The sequence below is a fragment of the Cyanistes caeruleus genome, chromosome 11 (assembly GCF_971803275.1).
Source record: "Cyanistes caeruleus chromosome 11, bCyaCae1.hap1.1, whole genome shotgun sequence".
NCBI lineage: Eukaryota > Metazoa > Chordata > Aves > Passeriformes > Paridae > Cyanistes > Cyanistes caeruleus.
Window position 1 is genome coordinate 11,684,550 of NC_141711.1, and position 22,356 is coordinate 11,706,905.

At 47.1% G+C, this 22,356-nt stretch overlaps 1 protein-coding gene and 1 long non-coding RNA gene across 3 annotated transcripts in view; one reads left to right on the forward strand and one right to left on the reverse strand.

Moving 5' to 3' along the window:
• Window positions 1-11,822, forward strand: part of LOC111935085 (uncharacterized) — a 79,082-nt gene extending 67,260 nt beyond the window's left edge. The window contains exons 16-19 of the long non-coding RNA XR_015274777.1: window positions 7,366-7,506; window positions 7,799-7,906; window positions 8,444-8,592; window positions 11,112-11,822. This is a non-coding gene — a long non-coding RNA (uncharacterized LOC111935085). The remainder of the gene's footprint in view (window positions 1-7,365; window positions 7,507-7,798; window positions 7,907-8,443; window positions 8,593-11,111) is intronic.
• On the reverse strand, window positions 11,811-21,842 carry GATA2 (GATA binding protein 2). 2 transcript variants are annotated; one of them, XM_023935346.2, is made up of 6 exons: window positions 21,589-21,842; window positions 20,565-21,052; window positions 19,295-19,894; window positions 16,553-16,698; window positions 13,466-13,591; window positions 11,811-12,629 (listed from the first exon to the last, which is right to left on the reverse strand). In XM_023935346.2, the coding sequence occupies exons 2-6, from the start codon at window positions 20,791-20,793 to the stop codon at window positions 12,330-12,332; spliced, it is 1,401 nt and encodes a 466-aa protein (XP_023791114.1). In that variant the 5' UTR covers window positions 20,794-21,052; window positions 21,589-21,842; the 3' UTR covers window positions 11,811-12,329. The 2 variants fall into 2 exon arrangements, with proteins under 2 accessions (XP_023791114.1, XP_023791115.1); XM_023935347.2 differs by lacking the exon at window positions 21,589-21,842 and having other exon boundaries at window positions 20,565-21,407.
• Between the last annotated feature and the right edge of the window lie 514 nt (window positions 21,843-22,356).

The following is a 22,356-nucleotide window of genomic DNA, read 5'->3' on the forward strand; positions in this document are numbered from 1 at the left end:
GGACACCTGAAGGAGAGGGCACCAGGCCATGCAGGTACAGTGTGTAATGAATGCAGTGAGTGGGGATGAGGATGAACAGCCCATTCTTTTGTTCCTGTTATTGTGGAAACAGAGGCTAAAGCAGGCGCCCTTGGTGGAGAGGGCTGGCTGCCTGCTCCGCTCCATGCTCAGTCCTGGGTGAGGGCAGCAGCAGCTGTCCATGGCCATGCCCACAGCCAGTCTTGCTGGCCTTGGTCCTTGTCATCACTCTTAATAAAGCCCATGGCCATTTTTTTGCCCTTTACTTTCCTCCAGTTTCAGGCTTTGCTGCTCTAACCCTGCGGTTCAGCAAGGTAGAGTGGAGGAGGGGAAGGAAGAAGAAGTTTGGGGGAGGTTGTTTTACAGAAAAAAAGAAAAAAAAGTGAAAAGCCAGTCCTCCAGGGCCTGAGCATGTTGGTGGTTTTGCCACTTCTGTTGCCTGATCCACCTTTTCAGACACACATGAGGAAACTTCCAAGAATAGCCAGCCCAGAGCGCCCCGGCATCCCCGAGCACAGGGAAGGGGACCAGAGGAGCCCCGCACGCGGGGAAGGGGAACAGCCAGACCAGGCTGCTCCCAGGCACACACTCACGCATGCACACCTACCAGCCTCCTTCCACAAAAGAGGCTTCTTTCATTTCCTGTGAGAGGAGGAGGCGGGAGAGAGGGAACTTGAAGGCTGCAAATTCCTCAGCCACATATCTCGCCTCCCTCTCCTTTCCTATGCTGCCTGCCAGCTCCATGTTCAGGACCTGCAGCTCCTGCTTCCCATACAAATAGGCAAGGCTGAACAACTGTGCTTTTAAACCTCGTGAGACATTCGGTTTGTTGCTTTGGGGGTTGTTTTCTTATCACAGCATTTGTGTGCTTTGCCTGTCAGAGCCACCTCAAGGCTGCTCTATCCAAAGGGCCAAGTTGCTGGGTAGCTGGTTTAGAGCACAGGTGTGCCTTGTGCCTTTTTTCCACCTGAGCTGCCCCTTTCTTGCCCCCAGCCAGCTTCAGGAAGCTTGTCTTCATGCATATTGACAATTACCCTGTGCTGGAGCAATGCTTTTCCAAACCTTCAGCTCTATACCTGCCATTTCAAAGGGATATTGTTGTCAAGCACCCAGCTCGTCACAAAACTGTGAGCTAGAGACACTAAAGCAGCAGGTGGTACCCAGGTGTGTTGGGCTAATCCTCGGCTTTTCTAAGGCAGGGTTACTTTTCCTTCATGAGTAACTAGGATAAGAACAGGAGAGGCAGACAGTGTTTCTGTTTCAGTTATTTGGTGCTCACAGGCTTTCCCTTATTTTTTACCAGGTAGGCTGTATTGCTTCTCCTGTGTCAGGGACACACATCAGGGGTAATGGGTGAGATCTTATTCTCTCCAGAGTTGTGGCAAAGTAGTTCACACCAGCCACTGCAGGGCTGCTGTGGCTGTGAGGAGGTGGTGGATCTTTGCCTGTTCCGAGCATCCTGATGCTGTGCTGTGGCTCAGTTAGAGCCACTGCTGATGCAGGAGGGAGTCCAGCTGGCTCTTCTGTTTCTTTGCCTGACTCTGGAGGCATAAATGAGTGGTATCAATCAGGAACAATGCCTGAAAGTCAAGTAGATTTGGTGTTCATCTAAATAGGGGAAATCCTGTGCACTGAGATTTCAGGACCTGGTGGCTGGAGTGCAAAATGCATGGAGAGAAAGCACACTTCTGCAGAACATTTCCTAAGGCATCCAAGGACTCTCTGAAACCCACAAAGCCTGCCCTAAAACCACAGCTGCAACAAAAGAGGAAGAGTCCACAGCAGAACTGGGAGCATATTAAACCTTGCAAAATCGGTCTCTTTCTGTGGTGGGAGCATGTGTATAAATACATTCATACACATGGAGAGAGAGCTGTGCTTTTTCAGCATCAGCACTAAAAGTGAAGGTAGGATGTGGGAATGCTGAGCAGGGGTGGTGATTTCAGGCAGGGCTGGATCAAGTGCAGTGGCACTCAGGGTGCTTTCACAAGGAGAATGACCAGTCATCCGAGGACCTAGTGCAGTGGATTTAAAGGATTCTAGGTGGTTTGTAAGGCACAGAGGTAAATTCAGGAAAGATATAAATGGGAGAGTGAACCATCAGAAAGACAGCAGCAAGGATGAGGCTGCAGATGAAAAGATGTCCAAGTGGTGCAGAGTGCATAGGGCAAAAGGAGTGCAGTTTCCAAGTGACACTAAGGAAGAACATAGGAAAAGAAAGTAAAAAGACTGTTAAAATACAGCCAGCTGCGTAACATTCCATTGCCATCTCTGTTCTTGTCAGGGTCCCATGAAGGCAGTGTTCAAAGCTGGTCCCAGTGAGACTGCCCAAGGTGGCTGCTTTCCTGGGTGTTGAGTCAGGAGCTCAGGGTTAACTCTGTGATGCAGGACCTTTACTGGACAGGTGTGTGTCCCTCCTGAACAGCTTTGCTGGAGATGGAATTACTCTGGCAACAGGGATCTGACAAAGAAAAGAAATTCACAAAGCCTGTGCCTGGACACGTTGTCTGTAAGAGTTGTTTCTTCATCTGGACAAGCCTCTGGGCCCAAAGTGCTGGTGCATACTTCGGGAATGTGCCTATGGTATGGTTTGCAGTCAGAGCTGCATATTTTGCCTGCTGCATGCATCCAGCTGCAAGTTTCCATTCTTGGCATGTGACCATGTCCAAGGCCTGCACTAACACAGATTAATGGATTGCCACAACACCACATGATGTAGAAAAATCCTGCCTTAACTAAGCAGGCATAGACTGTAGGGGACTGAGTTAACCAGGTGTAGAGCCTGTTCTAAATCTCAGGAGTCTCTAGCTCTTGGGTACAGCAGATTCACCTCCTGGAAGACTTTAGGAAGCACAGAAGAAAATGCACTGGAGATCCTTGCTGCTGTCTCAGTTCTTCTGAGCACAAGGCCAGCAGGAAAACAGCGACTCTGTGCTCTGGACTGCAGGCAGACAGGATCCACTGGACAAGCCGCAGCCCTGATTCCCTAACCACCTCATCCAGGCCAGGGATGTGGTTGGAGCTCCCTGACCTCCTTTAGCCCACACACCCAATCTTTCTTCCCAGGAAGTCAGGTCTGCTGTAACCCTCAAAATGGAAGGTGTAAGGAGTGGCTGAGACCAAGGGTTACAGCAGTGTTTATGTCTCAGGGGTTATCCATGCCTTGCCTTCCACTGGAGAAAAATTCACTTTCATATCTCTCAAAGTCAGCTTGCTGTGGAATCAGTGGAGGAAGAGAGTAAAGCAAGAAGATAATGCAGTGGGGGAACATTTCTTTGCATCTTTCCTGGGTAGAGGCATCATCCCCGTTCCCATCACTTGCACGACCAGCTGTGATTTCTGGCAATGCCAGACACAGCCATCACTCTCTGGGTTCCTTTCCCTTTCATTGTCCTTCTGGAGAACAGGACTCTTGTTAGAAACCCTGCAAGTATCATTGAGAGCCAGCTCTATTATTCCCTAGCCAGTGAAGCAAGACAGGCATACTCTCCCACAACCTAGGGATGCCCCTCTGATCTATTACCAATGGGGCTATCTTTAATGGGATCAGAGCCTGCCCTTTTTCACATCCCACAGGGACAACACCTGCCCACCAGAGAACAAAGAAGAAACCTGTTGTGATGGGAAAAAAGACTGAGTTCTCTCCAGAGAGGCAGTAAGGCTGTTTGATTAAGAGCATCTTTCTCCCAGCCAGCTGGTTTGCTAGCAAAACAACCAACTAGACTTCATCTTTATGCAAGAGAGAAAATCTCTGTGAAGCAAATGCCACGAGTTCCATTTTATTCACCTATATAAACCACAAGAAATCTGGGGAAATCTTTGCAGAAAAAGGCTGCAGGAGCAAGAGGGAAAATATTTCTGCCTAAACCAAATATTTAAAAAATATTTTTAAAGGGTAATTTCAGTGCAGTATTTGAAATTCTGCAGCAAAGAGATCTATCTAGAAGCTTCATCTCTAGCTTGTCTTCCTCAAATGACACAACAGTTACCATGGCTGTACATTTCTCTGTAGCCCCTGTCTTCACAGAGGTGCAGCATCCCAGTCAGGCAGGTCCGATTCCAGCTGTGTTTTCTGCATGAATGTCCTCTGGGGACTGTCCCATGTGTGCACACCTGCCCAGGAGTCCCCTTTATCTGTAACACTCCCAGTCCTGGAGCAAGAAACCAGGATGGGACCAAACAACCCCCATCTCCTTCACAGTGGTGCCAAACTCCAAACCAAGCTATGCCTGTTTTTTTTCTCTGCCTGTTTCTCGAATTGGAGACCAGGCTTCATTGCTGGTGCTTATCCCATACACTGCCCAGTGGAAAACTGGCATGTGAGCACAGGTGTAGGTTCCAAGGGGGTCAGAAGGAAGTTGCCCATGACACAGGGGCCTTTGTGGTACATGGTTCATTAGCCCAGTCCAGAGTTGGAGTGGAAGGACTCAGGCATGCCTGGGTGTGTTTGTGCATCCTAGTTTCTCTGGCAGTTTGGTGACTCTCACAGAAGTGTAATTGTGAGCAAAGTTTTATTCCAGTGGATGCAGCACGTAGAAAGAAGTTCACCTTCAGTTAGAGAGGATCTTAATATGACCTTCCGTAAAAAAGGGGCATTGTTTTGAGTTGTTAAACAGCTGCTGTGTTCCACCCCACTAATGGTTGCAATTCAGGAGTGAATAATATAAGCCTTAGATAAACAGCTGGTAAAATAATTGGGATCTTTCCTGGCAGGGGGAAGCAGGCAAGTTACTCAACAAAAAGAAATTATTATTCTCACTGCCTAGGAAATGAAGTGCTCTCCTTTTCATCATCAAGTGGGCTGTCACACGAAATCTCTCCCCGCCCTTCTGGAAGCAACCCATACCACTTGTAGTGCTCTCTTGCCATCTTCACTCTCTTAGGAAGCAAGAGACCATTTTAGTTTGGATTAATTTATCTTCTCTGTTTTACCTTCTGACCTTTGTCTCCTTCTCTACCCCATCCCTGGTCTTCTTAAAAATTACCCTTCCAACTGCCCTTCTCCTGTTCTGTAGGGCAACAGACACCGTCTCCTTTCTCGAGGCAGCTGTGACATGAGTGCAAGAGAAGCAGAAGCTTCCCCCACCCGCTCCCTCCTGCCAAACTCGGCGTGTCCACTCGGTACACGCTGTGTCTGCTGGGCTGGGGCAGCACTGCAGAGCACCGGGCCCTGGGTCTTGGCCTCCATCGGATGAACAATTTCCCGTTGAAGGTTACTCACTTCCTGTTTTCCGTATTTAGACAATCTGGGCCTATTGGGAGCTTTGATTTGTTGTAAACTTCAGCTGTTTTAAACGTTAAGTCGCGGGAGACTGAGGTAAGGGGAAGGAGGGGGAAAGGCCTGTAGACAAATTAGGGTTATTTAATAGCAGGACTGTGTTCTCTCTGCAGTGTTCTAGTGACCATTAGAGCATGTGAAAGGAAGGTCAGGGGCTGAGAGCATGGGAGATGGCGAAAGGGCTGCGTGCGGCTCTGTGTGTGCGTGGGGCTGTCCGTGAGTGTGTGTGGTCAGCACTTGGAATCAGCCAGGGGATGCACTGCAATGACTAATGTCTCCAGTGTGTCATTGTGCCACAAACAGCTGGATGGAGGTGGTAAGAGCAGTGCAGCAGCTCCACAGCAAAGGCAGGGAGGAGCTTCTAACCTAGAGAGTGCTGTGCCCTTTCCCTGTGCCTATCAGTACACACCACATGCTGACATTTGTTAGAACTTGCCCTGAAGTTTGCTAGGCTGGAGCAAGTTAACACTTGTAGGTAGCTGATAGGGCAGGTCATGTCTTCTTTATGCCTCTTTTGCAAGGGTAAACTGAGGCAGGGAGCACTGTAATTATGCTTGTTATCAGAAAGTGAGTGTGTGAGGGAATGGGGTGAGTCCTGGCACTAGTCAGGCAGTGGTCTGCCTCCAGAGATGTGCTTTTTCATCAAGAACATCTTTCCTGTGCTGCTGGGTGTAATGCTTGGAAAGAAGAAAATAGTGTGCACTCCAGAGTGCCTGTGGGCTCAAAGGTTATGTGAATAATTTTGGTCTGTTCTTTTTGTTCATCTAGTTCTCTTCTATCTATGATTAACTCTCAACATGGGTTTGTTTTACTTCCAAAATTTTCAAGGACCCACAAAAAAGAAAAGAAAAATAAAGCAAAATAATGGATGGGCTGAATTAAAGCAGTATATGGTAAAATAATCTGTATTTTACAGCAAAATACAGTAGGGATTGCCTTGAGATCACCCTAGCAATATAACCTGCCACCAGAATGCCAATGTAGGCAACTGGGAGTAAACTAAAGAACCAGAGATAAAAAGCACAACCAAATAGACAACAGAATGCCCCAGGTGAAGAAATCTGCCATGTACTCTCTGCCTGACAGAGAGCAGGCAGGAGCTGAATCAAGAGCCAGAAGAAACTAAGAGCATTGGGAAAGACTTGGTGAAGCACTGAAGTGTTTAGAAGAAACAAGGGTCCATGTTCACGTTCTGGCATTGATAGGCCCAACTCCAAATGATTTACACAGGCTCTTGACCCTCCTGAGCCAGAGTCAACTTTCCCCCAAATAATTCCCTGCAGCCCAGAGCACAGAGAGAGGTGTGTGCAGGATACAGGCAAATGGCTGTTTTCTGCCTGGTGCTGCTGTATAGGCTGCATTAGTGTTATACTTCCCTGATTCAGGTTTTTATAGACCCAGCAGTAGCAGTTCCCTCCCTCAGCGGTATGTCGAAGCCTTTCCCTGGAGGAGGGGTTAGTTCACTGTTGTCTTTCTACCTGCTGGATGTTTTCTCTCTCACTCTGGATTCTCTCTCACCAGGATCTCTCATCCTGCAGCCGCATTTTGTTCAGATGCGCTTTCGCTGCTCAGAAATGCAGCTTAGTTCTTACTGCAAATGCAGGGCAGTTCTGCGGTGTCTCCCAAAAGTTTCCTCAGACGGGGGTCCTAGACCTCTCAGCAGCACCTTGGTGCAATGTAAGCCCTGAATTTAGGACAAACTGTATCTGACAGGATCTCATCAGACTGAGCCACCAGGATTGGCTGCAAAGCTGGCACCACAGAGAATTTCACCCAAAGCTGTTCAAGCAAATGGTGTCTCTGAATTGGCACCAGCCAGCTGCCCTGATGCTGAGGTTTGATCTGTTAGACCCAGAGCAGCCTGGTTTGCACTCATATCACCATGCTTAAAGAACAGTCACTTAATCTCACTTAGAAATGTTTACTTGCAAGGACCAGATGGCCCAGGGAATTGGGCTAAACAAAGCATTTTACTTCTAGGTCATGCATTCTAATCCAGTCCAGGTTGGTGATAAATGAACATATTCACCTGATAGCCACTTTTGGCTTCATTTTTGGTTGTTTTTCAGGCTAATTTCCAAGGGGAGATGCCTCACCACAAAATCTCCCTCTCTGCCCTGCCACAGTTGGTACTGATTTGACTGTCTCTGCAGAGAAGCCAAGGATCAAATGCCCCATGGCGCCAGACTGTTTTCTTTTGCAGCCTGCAGGTAAGGGGAAGTTGTCCTGTGTCTGGCTGTGTCACGCTTGCTCCGAGGATGGGCAGGCATTCAGTTTGTGAATCTGCTGCCCCAACCCCCTCCACCAATGTGAAATTATATTTTTTTAAAAATGGGAGAATGCTTAATTGCAGTTGACATATAGGCACTCTCAGTTATGAACTTTACATGCAATCACAGATAACAGCATCAAAATTAATGCCTGCTTCCCACTTGTCCTTCTATAAGCAATAAACGTTTGGCAAGTCAGTAAATAACAAAATTCTCATGTGGCCATCTACAGGTCACCAGGATACTTAAGAAGTTTGCGTTAATTATACCATGTTTGCCATCAAAGAGGGGATATTAACCCTTTCGAGCTGTTGCAGGAAAGCAGTGGAGTCATTTGAAAGTAAGTAAATAAAATCTTGTCACTAAAAGCGCAACTTTTGCAAAATAATAGTTTAAAAAGGGATGTTTGAAGCAAAAACCTCAGTAGACATCATGGAAAATACAGTACCTTTTCAGCTTCCCTTTTATTTATTTTGTATTTTGACATCAAACACTCCCTGTAACCTAATCTTCTTGGCTTTTGATGTGGCCGTGGAGACATGACAATTAAGCACTGCTTAAAACAATAATCCCAACAACAGGAACCAAAGGCAAGTAATGTCAGGGTTCCCCCCTCACAAAAATTCTGTCCCACAGTGTTTGGTGGTAGTGAAAGGACTATAAATCCCAATTTGTTGCCTTGATATCTGCTCTGTGCTTACACTTTACGTTGAACTTTACACACTTGCTCCATTTCCATTCCCTGCTGTTTGTTTTTCTTCTGCTATGCGAAATGTCTGGAGACAAACACAATACACACATTGCAGAGAGATGGTTTGATCTTTCACAGATTAGTGCCACCTGACAAACATGGGATTATTTATTATCTGTGTTGCAGGAACTGCTGAAGCCTCTGCTCAGAGAAGCACGCTCCTCCGGGCGCTGGGGGATGCACCACCCCTCCTGACAGCCTGATGGATTATGGCCCCAGTTCTGTCAGCAGATCCAACCAAACCAGCAAACCAACGGCAGAGAGGCAGCCCCCAGGTAAGCCACCATCACAATCTGAATGGGATGTGTACTGTGCAACCAAAGCAAACAGCTAGATTATTCCTGTTTTAAAGAGATGTTGCTAGTTCTCCTTTCTCAGTTATTCAAGCATAGAAGGAGAGAGGCTGAGTTTAGTTATCCCATTTTAAACCTGCCTGAAAAAGAACATGTTTCTTTTTAAATGAAGCTTGCACAGTACGCTATAAACTGCCTTCTTTTTTTCTTTTTTTCTTTTTTTCTTTTTTCTTTTTTTAATGGGTGTTTGCACTAAGCCTTGCTGAACAAGTTAGAGAGATTATTAACTCATCTGAAATGATGCAGGAAGGCCTTGTCCCAGTTGTGTGTTCTTCCTTCAGCACATGGAGAGCTGCTGCAACTCCGTGGTATTCATAAGCAGGACTTGCAACCAGGGCTGGGCAAAAGACTGCAGGGGGAAAGAGAAGCACTGCTAGAAAGAGCTGGGATTTACACACACACACACACACACAGAGGAAAAGGAACCAAGGTTATTTTTTTCTTAATGAGTAGAGTTATCCCCAAGCTGATTTCCATAGGGAGTCAAAGGAGGAAACCCAAAATTCATTAGCAGTTTTCTTGAAAATATTGTTGCAGCAGCAGCAGTGTGCACCCCTACGCACGGCAGGGTGACTTTGCAAGACTTTGCTGCACTTTAGAAGGCCCCAAGGGGCTCCTTGTGTGGGTCAAACTTGAATGTGTGATGAAAGCAGCCACAAAGTTTTGGTCATGGAAAATCTGTTTGACAAGCAATTTTCTCCATCCTCACATGCCAGTCCATGTGCACACCTCCCTGCCCCCAGGGCTGCAGTCCTCGTTCCCAGGGCAGCTCTGAGCAGCTCCAGGCTGGCCATCCCCCCTTGCACAGGTTTCCAGGTGGAGAGTGTTTCTTTGGAGAACTTTCCCTAGTCTAATACAGGTCCTGCCTTGAAATCCATTAAGCAGCTGGCCACTTTTCTACATTTACAGTGCTTTTAAAATGTGTTTTTAATGTAAAAGTATTTCTCCAAGCACTTTAATAAAAGAATCAAGACACACCAAAAAAAAAAAAAATCAAGAGAAACCACAGTTCATCATCTACAATGTGGCTGCTGCCTCAAAATTTAAACTAGCTTAGAAACTTTGGCACACTTAACTGCATGACCTCGTCACCCCAAAACAAGGCTGGAGAATGAGCTTTTGTACCTGTGCTTTTAATACTAAATCATTCTTTAACTACCTTTTTTTGTCCTACCCTGTTAGGTTTTCAAAATATCAATAGACTGCTCTGCATAAGGTATAAGTTAATAATTCTACTGGCAACAATGACAATAATTTTTCCTCTCTCCCTGCTAAAAGCAGCTTTTATGACATGAAGCAGGACACAGGTAGTTTCACAAAAAAAGGTATTTATTATTCTTAGCAATATTCACCTTGAAGGAATATGAGGAAAGCATACACTTTTTACAGACAATATATAAACATGTTGTACATAATTAACAATAATTTAGTTCACTAATCCAAAAATAAGCAAAATAAAAATTAAAATAAAAACAGAAAATACTGAAGAATTTTTTTATGCTGATACAAGTACAAAATAATTTAAATCTCAACTGCCGTTGTCTATGCTGCAGTGACTGACAATATATTGCACTTTGTCAACTGTATCAGTAATCCCTGTCTTTAACCCACATCCCTTCCCCTCTGCCCAAATCCTACAGAAATTTGAGTTGGGTACAAATAATATACAACTGTACCATTGTAAAAGGTAAAAAGTAAAAAGGACCTAATTTTTTACTTCAGTAGATTAAAAATTCTTATGATTTCTCCCAACCAATTTGGTTTCCCATTTCTTTCCACTTCTTTACAAAGTGCACCTATATGCCTACGCAGACCAAAGAAAAAGGAGGAAAGCAGGATTTTCGTGGCTGCTTGGTTCTTAATTATAAAATACTAGAATTACAGGTTTTTAAAAAAATTTACATACATCCATTTTTTTTATTTCATTCTGTTGTTTTTTTTTTTAAAGCAGGACTTTTGCAGTAAAGATACAATTTGGCTTGATCCAAAAAAAAAAAAAAAAAAAAAAAAGGAAAATCCCAACAACAAAATAGTTAAAATTTAAAAAAATAAAATAAAAAGCTTGTCACAGAGTTAAGCTTACGTTGTTTACATTATCAAACCCCTCTGTTCATTGGGGCATTTTCATCAGAAGTATACCTAAATATGTACACTGTATGTTATACTGGAGCTTGTGTTCACGAGAGGCATCAGATCATAACAATCAATAGAATACACTTCACATTGGCAATAGCTTTGTTTTCGGTCATTTACGTACAATATGCTTTAATAATGGGAGATTTAAATTGATTTTTTTTGTTCTTTTCTTTTTTTCATATAAAATCCGCTACGGAAAACAGACGTTCCCCTTAGAACGATGCTTTCCCTCAGCTGTCTCTGTGTCTGGGATTTGACGGATGTGTGAAGCTCAAACTGATTGTCTCTCTTTTTCCCCTCTCCAGTGATCTCAGCCTCATTTCTGCCCTTCCTCCCTGTGAAGTCCACCGGGGCCTGGATGCCTGAGACAGCACGCGCTGGCTGCATGTGGATGTGGTGGCCACACTGCCCAAAGTTTACCCAAGCAGCTAATCTGCATTTTTAAGCGACAGCTGCCAACACAACAGAACAAAATGCTTCAACCTCTAAAGTCTGCAAGCAGGATGGTTTTTGTGCCCCATAGTTTTGGCTGTGCTAGAACTTACACAGGCATTTACCAAAATTGTGTTGCAGCTATCACCCCTTACTAGTGCAGGATTGCCTTCCTCAGTTTCTTCCCAACAGTTTGTCTGATCTAGGTTGTCTGGTTTGAGGAACAATAGGGTAGTTGGGAGAGGGGCTCTTTTTTCAAATAAATCTTTCATGCTAGGGAGAAGAATGAAGGTTGTGTCAAAATAATCACCATCTTGGGCTTATTAAAATCCCGTATTACAGCTACATTTTTGCTTTGTTCCTCACCTTTGTAATCTTTTCCCCCTTCCTAGTAACTTTGGTATGGAGGATAGATGGAGCTAATCCAAGAGGGCTGTTGAGTACAATTCCCCTCTCCTTGTTTTGAAGGCAGCTTTTCTTTTAGGGTAGCCATTGCAAATGACAGCACAAAAACATGCAATCAGAGGGGTTGAGGCTTTTTGTGGAAAACAAAATAAATATGACTTTCTGTCTGATTTTTAAAATTACGGTTTAATAAAGACGCCTTTTTTTTTTTCCCCTTTTCTTTTTTTTTTGGCTTTTTTTCTTCTTTTTTTCCCTGTCCCAAAGTCCGCAATAGAAATCCAGCATGTCTGGCTCCAGTGAGCCAATTCCATCCTGGGAGGCTGCTTATATCTCTTTACAATATTCACAGTAATATCAAAGAGAGAAAGGAAAGCCAGTTCCAAGCCTTCTCCTTCAGCTTCTGCCATCTTTTGCTTCCTGCTGGACCATTAAGTATCGAACAAGTGAGTTCTTTTTTCTTATACCTGAGGGGGCAAAGTGCATTACAGGCACCACTACACATTTCTGCAGAAGACCCATCATTTGCAAGGTTTTAGTCCAGCATTAAGAGTTAAACCACATGGGAGCAAAGGTCTCCTTTTGCCATCCCTACATTCTCCTCTTGGCAGAACATTGTCTTACTTGGTGTCATCTTAGGCAAAGTCCCATGTTCTTAATATCTGGATGGGTCTCTTGGTCATCAGGTTTTATCCCATGGCTGTAACCATGCTGGATGGGTGTGGGTGTCCAAATGAGATGCTGGAAGATGGGTGGATGGGGGTAGGTGTTGGTAGGATGTGTCCAGAGTGGCTGAAAGGGGGCAAATGCCCCATGGGTGCCATGTGACTGGCAAGGGCAGCAGCGCTGAAGGGAGACGACTTCTCCTGCATGCACTTGGACAGTTCCTCAAAACACTCAGAGCCTTTCTTGCTTTTCTTTGATTTGTTGGACATTTTCCTATTCCTGGTCTGAATTCCTTCCTTTTTCATGGTCAGAGGCCTGTTCACCTGCAAGAAATGAGAAAATCAGGCTCATGCAGACAAAATGACCTTATTGTGCAAAAATGAAAATATTTGGACAGCCCCCATGTGTTTTTCCTGGATGGAGACCTTTTTCTGGACAAAAAAAAAAATGGTGTTTCTCTCTGCAGAACTTGTTTATATTGATTTGTTTAATAAAACCACACACACAAAAAACCCCTAGACATGAAAAATAAATTGAACTGAATTTGGCAGCTGATGACTCTCTTTCCCGTAGGCTTACCCTCAGTCCTCATTAATTTCCTAATAGAAGATCAAACTAGGAGGCACACGCTGACCCAAATGCAGTCCTGAGACATGAGCAATCTTGTACCAGTAACCTCTGTTACCTACAGTGTAAATAACGTTCCAACGTATCAAGTGTTTCTGCTTAGGATTAATTTCTTTTTTAAAAAAAATAAAATAATACAACAAAGCCTTAGATACAATTATTTTTTTTACAAGCCAAAATGAAGATAGCCCATCAGGATTAATTTTTTTACAGAGCCCATTCCAAATGGCCTCTGTTTCTGGAGGGAAACTGAACACAAAACCCACTTAGTTGAAACCAAGTGTGGCAGCTCTATTTTGCCTGGTTTGCCCAAGCGTTAGAAGCCAAGCTAATACATTGTAATGTCACCGAACTTAGCATCACTATGCTGACAAAGAACGGCTGTCACTTCCCAGGGGAACCTTAGAGACGGGGGAAGGAATAAAACAACAACCAACCCCCTGAAACCAATAAAAGCCTAGTGTACACCATGCAGTTAAGACATCAATCCACACTAGGCAAGCAGCGACACATGAGATGAGTAAATACTCACATTGTGCAATTTATAGTAGAGTCCGCAGGCATTACAAACTGGGTCCCCGTTTGCATTACGTCGCCATAAGGTCGTGGTGGTTGTCTGACAGTTGGCACAACAAGTCCCTGCTCTCCTGGCCGCTGACTAACCAAAAGAAAAAGAAAATTAAAATGCATCACCAGGTGGAGGGAGATCATGAGAGAGGTCAAACTGGGCTCAAGATTAGTTTGGGAGAACTTGTTACTAAGATTTCAGAAAGCATCGAGGCTGGAGAAAAGCTGCTGTCAGTTTCAAGTTTTATGGACGTTATGTTTTTGTTTAAATTTAAATATTCTCCTATGCAAACTTTCAAGCCCCATGGCACTCTGTGCGCAAGGGAAGTAAGGAGAGAAACAATGAATCTCTGATTCCACAGGCAAAGATTTTAGAGGGGGGAAAAAATAATCCTGACTTTTTCAAATTTTCCCTTTGCAGGATTTTAGAATACACCATGAAAATGCATTTGCCTTTTTATTTTTCTTTAATGACCAGTTTAGTCTGTGTGCCAGTGTTGGGACTGGGTTTGAAAACAGTGAATCTTTAAGAATGTGATTTCTACCCCTGCTCCGGCCCTTGAAAGGTGGACACAAAAGATAATGAACCACATTACTTAGCTGGGTGCAGTATTTATCAGAGCCATCACTGAAAATTCAGTTTGCATTTACAAGTGAAAGGGAGAAAACAAAACCGGCTCCAACTTTCTTTAAATATTTAGCAAACCAAATTTCATGCCTTGCAGCAATGATTCCGCTGACCCCGTCTGCCGCCTCTGTCCCTACTTAGTTCCTTGGCTGACAAGCCCTCAAACAACTGTCTTAAAATTAAACAAAACCACCAAAAATCCACCACCCTTTCCTAGAACTATTGTTCTGCTGAAACCAAGGTGAGGGGAAAGAAAAATGCCCAAACATTCACCCACCTCCCAAAACAAGAACAGGAAAAGTAGAACAGCAGGCGCCTGTGATTCCTGGACGGGCCCTTGTCTAACAGACCCCGCGATAAAGCGTCTTTTGTGCATGGACAGTGACGTATAAAGTGTTATGGACGGATTAACTGCACCCCGTATTTTGGGATATTATTTTGTATTAGAAACCTTCAGTCCTGCCTTTAGAAGTGGTCAAAATACCAAGTCCATTTTGTGCTACTGAATTAATGCTGAGGACTCAGTATTTTCTTAAATTGGAGTTTACTTCCTAAAGCATATCAAGCGTGGTCGTTCCCTGGGGGCTTTGCTCCCTGGATATTTCTGCAATTATCCATGGAGAGCCATGGGATAAAGCAGCAGCAAAGCTCACAGTAATGCACAGGGCATCTCTGTGAGCACAGAGCCAGTCCCAGGGCAGTGGGATTCCCAGAGAACTCCGTGTGCTTCCCTGCCCGCCAGCCCCAGTGGGGAGCAGGCGCCGCTGGAAGCACAGCTCGGCCCGCTCACCAAAGAGGAGCACAGGGTTCTGTTCTCACTTGCTCCTGATTTATGCCATGGCCCTCTGTAACTTTCCCAAAGCTGATGGACGGTTCAGCAGCTTTAGGCAAGAATCAGGCCCTCAGAGACTCGTATATTTCTGTGCCTTACTCGCCTGTGAGAACAGGCCAAAGGCAGAAAGAGGGGGTACCCCCTACTGCAAATGCACTCATGCAACCCAAACACAATTAATGCCAGACGTCCAAACGCTGACATTATTAATACGATCACTTTGCTATTGCATGGCAGATTAACAAATTCCCAAAGATGGCCACCTCCTCTCCCCCACAAACAAGCAAACTACAGTGGAAAAAGGGGCAATAAACAAAGCTGTAAATCAATTAAAACAAAACAAAACATTTAAACAGCTAAACATGAAAAGAAAACCGCTCTAGTGCCCCCCAAACCCTGCACAGTGAGCTAAGTATAACAGTCTCCCAACACACTGGAAGGTGGAGACCTATGTTTGCATATTTGAGATGGCTTACTGATACTCAACTCTGCTGCTTAACTCTATGGCCTGTCCCATTCAGTCTGGAAAGCACTTGAGCTTGAGAGACTGATAATGTTACACTGTTGTCTTAACATTTTTCTATATGTCAGTCCCTTTAGAAGACAAGTCATTAAGAAGCTTGCATAGCTGAAATTCTAACTCGGGAGAGAAATCTTCTATATCCCATCCCAGTGTTAGAACGGTAATGCTAATTTTCTGCTCTCTAAACCTCATTGATATTTGCCCACGAACAGCTAGGAGACTTAGGCACCATAAATCACAAAGCTCCAAAAAATATATTTATTATTCTTAGCATTTTACGCATTATTTGCGGAGTAAGAGTGTATTAGAAATTTCAAAACAGCAAGCATGACTGGCAAGGCTTGCCTATAGAAACTCTCTAAAGCTTTTAGAGTCAGGAAACAGATACACAAAGTTTCATTATCTTTAACGTACAGATATCCGGATAGGAAACAACTACCAGGAGCTTAGAAAGGACTTTTTTTTTTTTTTAATCAGTCAAATGAAAATACGAAGTATAGGTGACTCCATGGAAAAATAATAGGATTTTTTTAACAGTAGGGGATTGTCTGGGGAGGGAACCAATATTAATATTGCCAGAGAATATAAGAGTGAAAATTACTTCATGGCTTTTATACAAATAATTTTTAAGTAGGGAGCAGTAGCTTTGACTCATCTGATTTGTTTTGCTTTTCTGGAGCTGGAACTTTTTTTTTAGTACATGGTGGAGGACATTCATGCTCGTAACCCTTTCGCTCCCAGTGCGTGCCCAAACCGTCCCAAGAGGCCAAGTAAATGAGGAATTAAATTAAAAGCTGTCATCTGAGGAAAAACGGGGAGAAGGACACCCGATATCCCGCATGCATTGTGAGCGGCAGGAGGCTCGGGACAGAGGCTGGGGGCCGAGGGGTGAGGGGGAGATGTGCCCCGGGGCTCGGCAGTGACCCCGCCGGGGGTGACTGACCCCCGTGTACAGTACAGCTCGGCTCCTCGCAGGGGCCGGGCAGAGATGAGGCACGATTGACTCGTGCCTGTGTGTGGTCCCGCTGCCTTATTTATCCCCAAACCCGGGAGAAATGAAGACACCTACCAGCCTTCGCTTAGGTTTAATGAGAGGTCGGTTTTGACCGTTCATTTTGTGGTAGAGCCCGCAGGCGTTGCACAGGTAATGCCCGGTGCCGTCTCTTCTCCAGAGAGGGGTAGCAGTGGCTCCACAGTTCACACACTCTCTGCCCTCTAAACGAAAACATGAAGAACAGGTTTCTTTCTTTAAAAACAAATTCACAAAATCTTTTTGCATTGTCCTTTAGGCATTTTTGAGTAGTCAAAAGAGTGTGTTAATTCTGTTAATTGAGCACAACCAGACAGCAGTGACATCTACAGTACAGGCAGCAAGGAGCTCAGTGTTTCAAGAATTCCCAGGCTCCAGTGAGTATTTTATGTCATGATCAGGAATAGGCAGCGTTCTTTGCAAGGTGAGAAAGAGTGACACTCTCATTGTGTCAGATGGAAGTTATCGTTTCAGCAAGGAGAACTCCCTCAGTCTTCCCTGGGCACCGCTCCCCTCCCGTATCTATTGCACTCTGGTGGTGAAATCCTGTGTTCCCCTGCCACAAAAACACCCGTGCACGTGCACACAAACACACACACACACTTACAAACACAAAACACTTTAAAGAGAGTCAGAGGAAGAGGTTTTCTAGAAAAAAATCTAAGCAAAAAAGACCTCAAATTCTGCACTTTCTTTTTTGTTGCAAGTTCTACAGGAGAATAAAGTAGAGCCGAGCAGACTGGGAATGGGTACAGGATACCAGAGTCTCAGTTACGATTTTTGTTCTAAAGGCATAAAAACGCTGTTAATGCTGTTCTTTGAGAAAGTTCAGTTTCACTATTAAAAAAATAGGCTTGAGTGCTTTTCTGTTTCTGTGATTTTTTTAGCAATCCTGTTTGGATTTGGTAGGGAGCAGTTTACCTTCATTATTAGTTTTAGTACAGTGTGGTAAACATTGTAGAATGGCTGCATTAAATAAAACACAACATGTAACTCCTAGATATCCTTCTGCATCAGAAAGCTTCCTGCTAAAAGTTCATTTGACTTGGATGGTTTGAGGGCAGGTCTGCTTAATATAGAAATCTCTCATAATACCGTTTATGCAAATCCTAGAGTATTTAACTGGAAAGGAAATTCTTTTTGCTAATAACTGAAGCAGACCATGTTGAGTTCAGCGGGGTTTGTGTCGGCTTTAATCTAGGGAGTGAGTAGCTTTTAAACAACACAGTCTAGAGTGAGAAATGAGGGGAGCTCTGCGGCACTGCATTTGTAGCTTTTGTCCCTCCTAGGGCAGGAAGCTGCAGGAGTCGTCTTGTCGTGACTCTTAGTTTTCCTACAAAAACACTGAGTGGTCACGAACTTTCCCCAGTTCCTTGCACTGGGAGCTCCCTTACAGAGAAGGGGAAAAAAAAAAAAAAGAAGCAATTGTAAAACAAAAGAGAAAAGGTCCTTGCTTCCCCCATCTAAAAATCATCGGCAGCTATGGGACAAAAAAATTTTAAAACAGTTACTCAGGATCCCTCTGTCTTTAGAGACCTGGATCTTGAACCAGTTTCCAAATTCAGGCGGTTTGGGCTACTCATTGCCTGTAGTTTCTCTTCTATGCACTACCCAAAAAAACATACACATAGTAGCAAGTGCCTGGAAATTACAAGAGAGAAAGAATGTATTTTTCCTCTCTGAGGAATCATTTGAAACAGTACTGATGAGCTTGTAAAATAGCTGGTATTTTTGTTGCAAAACTCATAAGAGATCACATTTCTAAATTATTGTCTACTTAAATAAAAACATGTAGCGTATTCATAAGCAAATATGTTCAATGGAATACATATGCAAATGCCTATAGGGCCTTTTATTTTCAAAGGGCTGTCTAAATTCAGTCCCAATATATTGCAGTTAATTTCCTTCCATTGGTGAAAATGTTAAACCAAGAAAGTCAGTAGAATTACATAAATTGTCATAATTTGTGTCGAGCTGTATAACTACTGCGATTTCAAAGTGGGGTCAAAACTTTGTTCATCGCCTGATTTACGAATTTAGGACTGCACTTTTAGAAGAAATGCAAGGAAGGGTTGTGAACATGGGAAGAGTCTGCAGGCAGTCATTTGGAAGCAGAGATATGTCTGATTCAGGATAAAAGAAAAAAGGTGAGGGGAGTATTTTCTAGTTAAAGTTAGGCTGAGTAAGTTAGCAGTGACTGAACATTTTAGTCTTTGGCACCGGTATGTAAACTATATTTGAACTTCTGCTCTTGTAAAATGCAAAGGGGAAAAGGCCCTTTGCGATCTGAAGGGGGACAGACCAGGGAAGTTTCGCTTTCATCTTCCACTGGGGCCTTGGGTGGTGTTAATGGAGAGCCGTGGAAATAACGGAGGGAGCAATACCTATCTCTGGAAGTCCCCGTGTGCCATCCATGGGGGTTTGCCTGCCTTGAGGGAGCAGGGTCGAGCCTGAGCCCCTCGGGAGCCTCAGGCCTGCTTTTCTCCGACTAAAAGGGTTCGGGTTTCTTTCTCCATATAAATCCCTCTTTGTACAACGCTGTCTGCTGGCTCACACTGCCCGGTCCCTTGCCCCGCGGCCCCTTCGAGCGCCCTGTGGCCAGTGCCTGGCTGCGCTGGCACCCACAGGAGCCCAGTCCAAGCTCCATCTCCTGCTTTAAACACACGGAAAAGCAGAACCAAGCAGCCACCTGTCCCTCTGCAGCCAGCCTCGCAGCAGCAGCAGCAGCACCCCAAGAGCCCCTGCAGCCGGGACACGGCGGGCACGGGGAGCGACACTTACCCGAACAGGACCTGGCCTTGCTCCGCGGCTTGGGGGTGAAGCTGGACGCGGGGCCCCCCAGGAAGCTGCCCGGGTGGAAGAGGCTGCTGCTGTAGTCGTGGGCTGCCGGCACGTAGGAGGGGTATGTGGGGATGGGGTGGTGGGTAGAGGGCTGAGCCCCCATGCTGGTGAGGCTGCTTCTGAGCGGGCTGGCGCTCTCCATCTTCATCCCCTCCGACAGCGACACTTGGTACTTGATGCTGTCTTTGTCCTCCTGCCGAGCCCCGGCGGAGGAAGAAGGGGAGGCGGCGCTGGTGGAGTTGGGGTCTGGGGACACTTCCTTAGGAGGGGTCGGGGGGAAGCCGAAGAGGTGGGAGCCGGAATGCGAGGCCGGGGTGAGCGAAGACACGGAGGCGGTGCTGGAGGTGCTGCTGCCCGGGTACACCGAGATGGCCCCGGGCGCTCCGGCCGCCGAGGGGTGCAGGGGTGTCTTGGTGAAGGGGCTGACGGTCCAGGGGTTGTGGTGATGGGCAGACAGTGCCGCCTTGCTGCTGTCCAGCCAAGGGATCCCGGGGCTGTGGATAAGATGAGGCCGGCACATTTGACTCCCGGTCAGGCGGGCTGTAGAAACACAAGAGGGTTTGGGGTCAGCGTGGGGCGGCTCGGGGGAGACTCCAAGTCCCCGTGCTTGGGCGGCTCCTCGGTCTGCGGGCAGCCGGGGGACAGCACGGGACACACTTCACAAGCCGGGGAAGTGCAGCCAGGCTGGTGCAGCCGCCCCTTCGCCCTGTCCCATCTGAGGGAGATACCAGCTAGCCCGGCCAGCAGAAGCAAAAGGAACAGGAGGGGGACTCAGGCAATCCCTTTCCTCCCACCCCATTCCTGGGAAAATGCAGCAAACCCCTTTCCCCTCTAACTTTCTGACCTGTCGTAACACCCTCTCTTCGGCTCCTAAAAACACCCCCAAATAAAATCCATCGCCAGAGTTTGAATCGGTTTGTACTTTGCATCCGGGAAGTAGCCGTGTCTGAGAAGTTTTAGCCCGTGCGCGCACAGTTTCCCCTTCCTCTCTCACCTCCCCCCTTTCTTTCCCTCCCCTCTGCTACTCCTCGGTTATCCCTAGGGTTAAAATCCACCCGTGTCTGCCTGTCTGTCCTGTTTTCCATCTCCTTTTCCCCGGCTCCGACACACTGGAGCGGCCCCGAGTGAAACTGCTGGGGCCACCCGCGGCTCGCACGGAGGGGCCCGGAGCGCTGCCGAGCCCGGGGCAGGGCCCGGGCTGCTGATTTACCGTGTGCCTGGCTGTAGGACACCCTGGCCCGGGCATGGGCGGAATTGGCGTAGTAAGGGTTGCCCTGGGAGTCCAGGTGGTTGAAGAAGACGTCGACTTCATCCGGAGGTAGGAGCTGCGCTGGTTCCATGTAGTTGTGAGGCAGCCCGGGGTGGTGGCTGTCGGGGTGCTGCCCATTGAGCACGGCGTGGTGGGCCATCCAGCGAGGCTGATCCGTGGCCACCTCCATGGCCTTGGGCCTCCCCTCTCACCCACCCCAGGCCGGGAGCGAGCGGCGCTCGGTGGGGGCGGGGAGTGCTGCTCGGAGGGTCGCTTTTGACGATGCCTGGTGGGTTTTAAGCGATTTGAGGTGGCTTTTCTTAGAAAGAAAACCGCCGAGTGACTGGAGCGCGCCCTCTGAGACGTGGGAGAGGACCCCTGAAGTCAGCGTGTCCCTCTGTCACCAGGCGGGTAGCGGAGGCAGGTCCGGGGAAGCGCCAGGGCAGCACCTGTAGGGACAGACGGGAGGGTTTAGCAGGTCGGCAGCCCCGGGTGCGCTGCTCGCCGGGCCGGCTCCTGGCCGGCTTCTTTCCCCAGAGGTACATGGATGGGGAGGGGGAAGCAGAGCCCCTCCTCCCTTCCAAAAATATCCTGTGCCCAAAACTCCTTGCCTTGCTCTCTCCCTGCTCATTGCCCCACAAAGTAAACAGAGATCTATTTCAAACTCTTAACTAAAAACAAAAAGGAAAAAAGGAGGGAAAAAAAGAAAAAGAAAAAACAAAAAAAGAAAAAAGAAAAAGCTTCGTTCCCCCCCTCGCTAGAAACGTCAATAGGAGTTTTTCCAGCTGGCTTCAAAAGCGGGGTGAAAAAGGAAGAACGGCAGAACTAATATAGCGTAGTTCTAGCAAGAACTCCAACACAAAAGGAAAAGGAGGGGGAGAAATAGGGAGGGGGTAGAGAAGAAGAGTGGAGAGAAGGGTGTTTAGAGAAAGCAGCGAGTGCGCCCTGGCAGTGGCGCGGCGACCCCCCCGCGCCCCACACTTACCCGGCCCGGGAGGCTGGGTGGCGATGAATGCCGGCGTGGAAGATGCGAGTGCAGCAAAGAGGGGGAGAACGGAGGGGGAATTAAAAAAGCCAAGAGGGAGAGGAGGGAGGAAAGGCAGACCGAGAGCGGGAGGAGCAGAGGAGGTCGGATGGAGGGTGTTACTCAGATGGCAAAGCCGCTGCTCTGGCCGGCTCGGTCCCATCCCCGTGCATCCTATATGAGCGCTGGCGCCAGCTGGCCGCGGCGCCGCAGACGGGCCGGGGCGCGCAGGGCCGGCGGCCGGGCCAGCCAATCCCGCCGCCCCACACCGCCCCCAACCGCACCCCCGGCCCCAAACGGAGCCGGCCCGGGGGGGGGAGAGCCCGGCAGACCCCCTCCTCCGCCCCCCTTCCCCCGCTCGCAGCATCGCGCCCGGCAGCGCCGTGGGGGCTTTCCCCGCCCGGGCGCTGCACGCCCCTGCGGGGCGGGGACGGCAAAAGAGAGGGGGTCCCGCCGGGGAGTGCGGGGATGCGGAGTGGGGAGAGGGGGGGCCGAGCGAAGATGGCTCGGCGATGGAGCCGACCCCGCCGGGTGCTGCCCCGCCGCCGAGCCGTGACTTCCAGCGCCGCCGCCGGGATGCCCGGGGCTGGAAATCGGCACCGGGGAGATAAATATGCTAAAATCCCTTAAATCAGGCACAGCAGCGCGCAGCCGGGAGCGGGACAAACCTCAGCCTGGTCACATAAGTTTGAAATAACTGTCTGGATCGGGAAAAAATAATTAAAAACA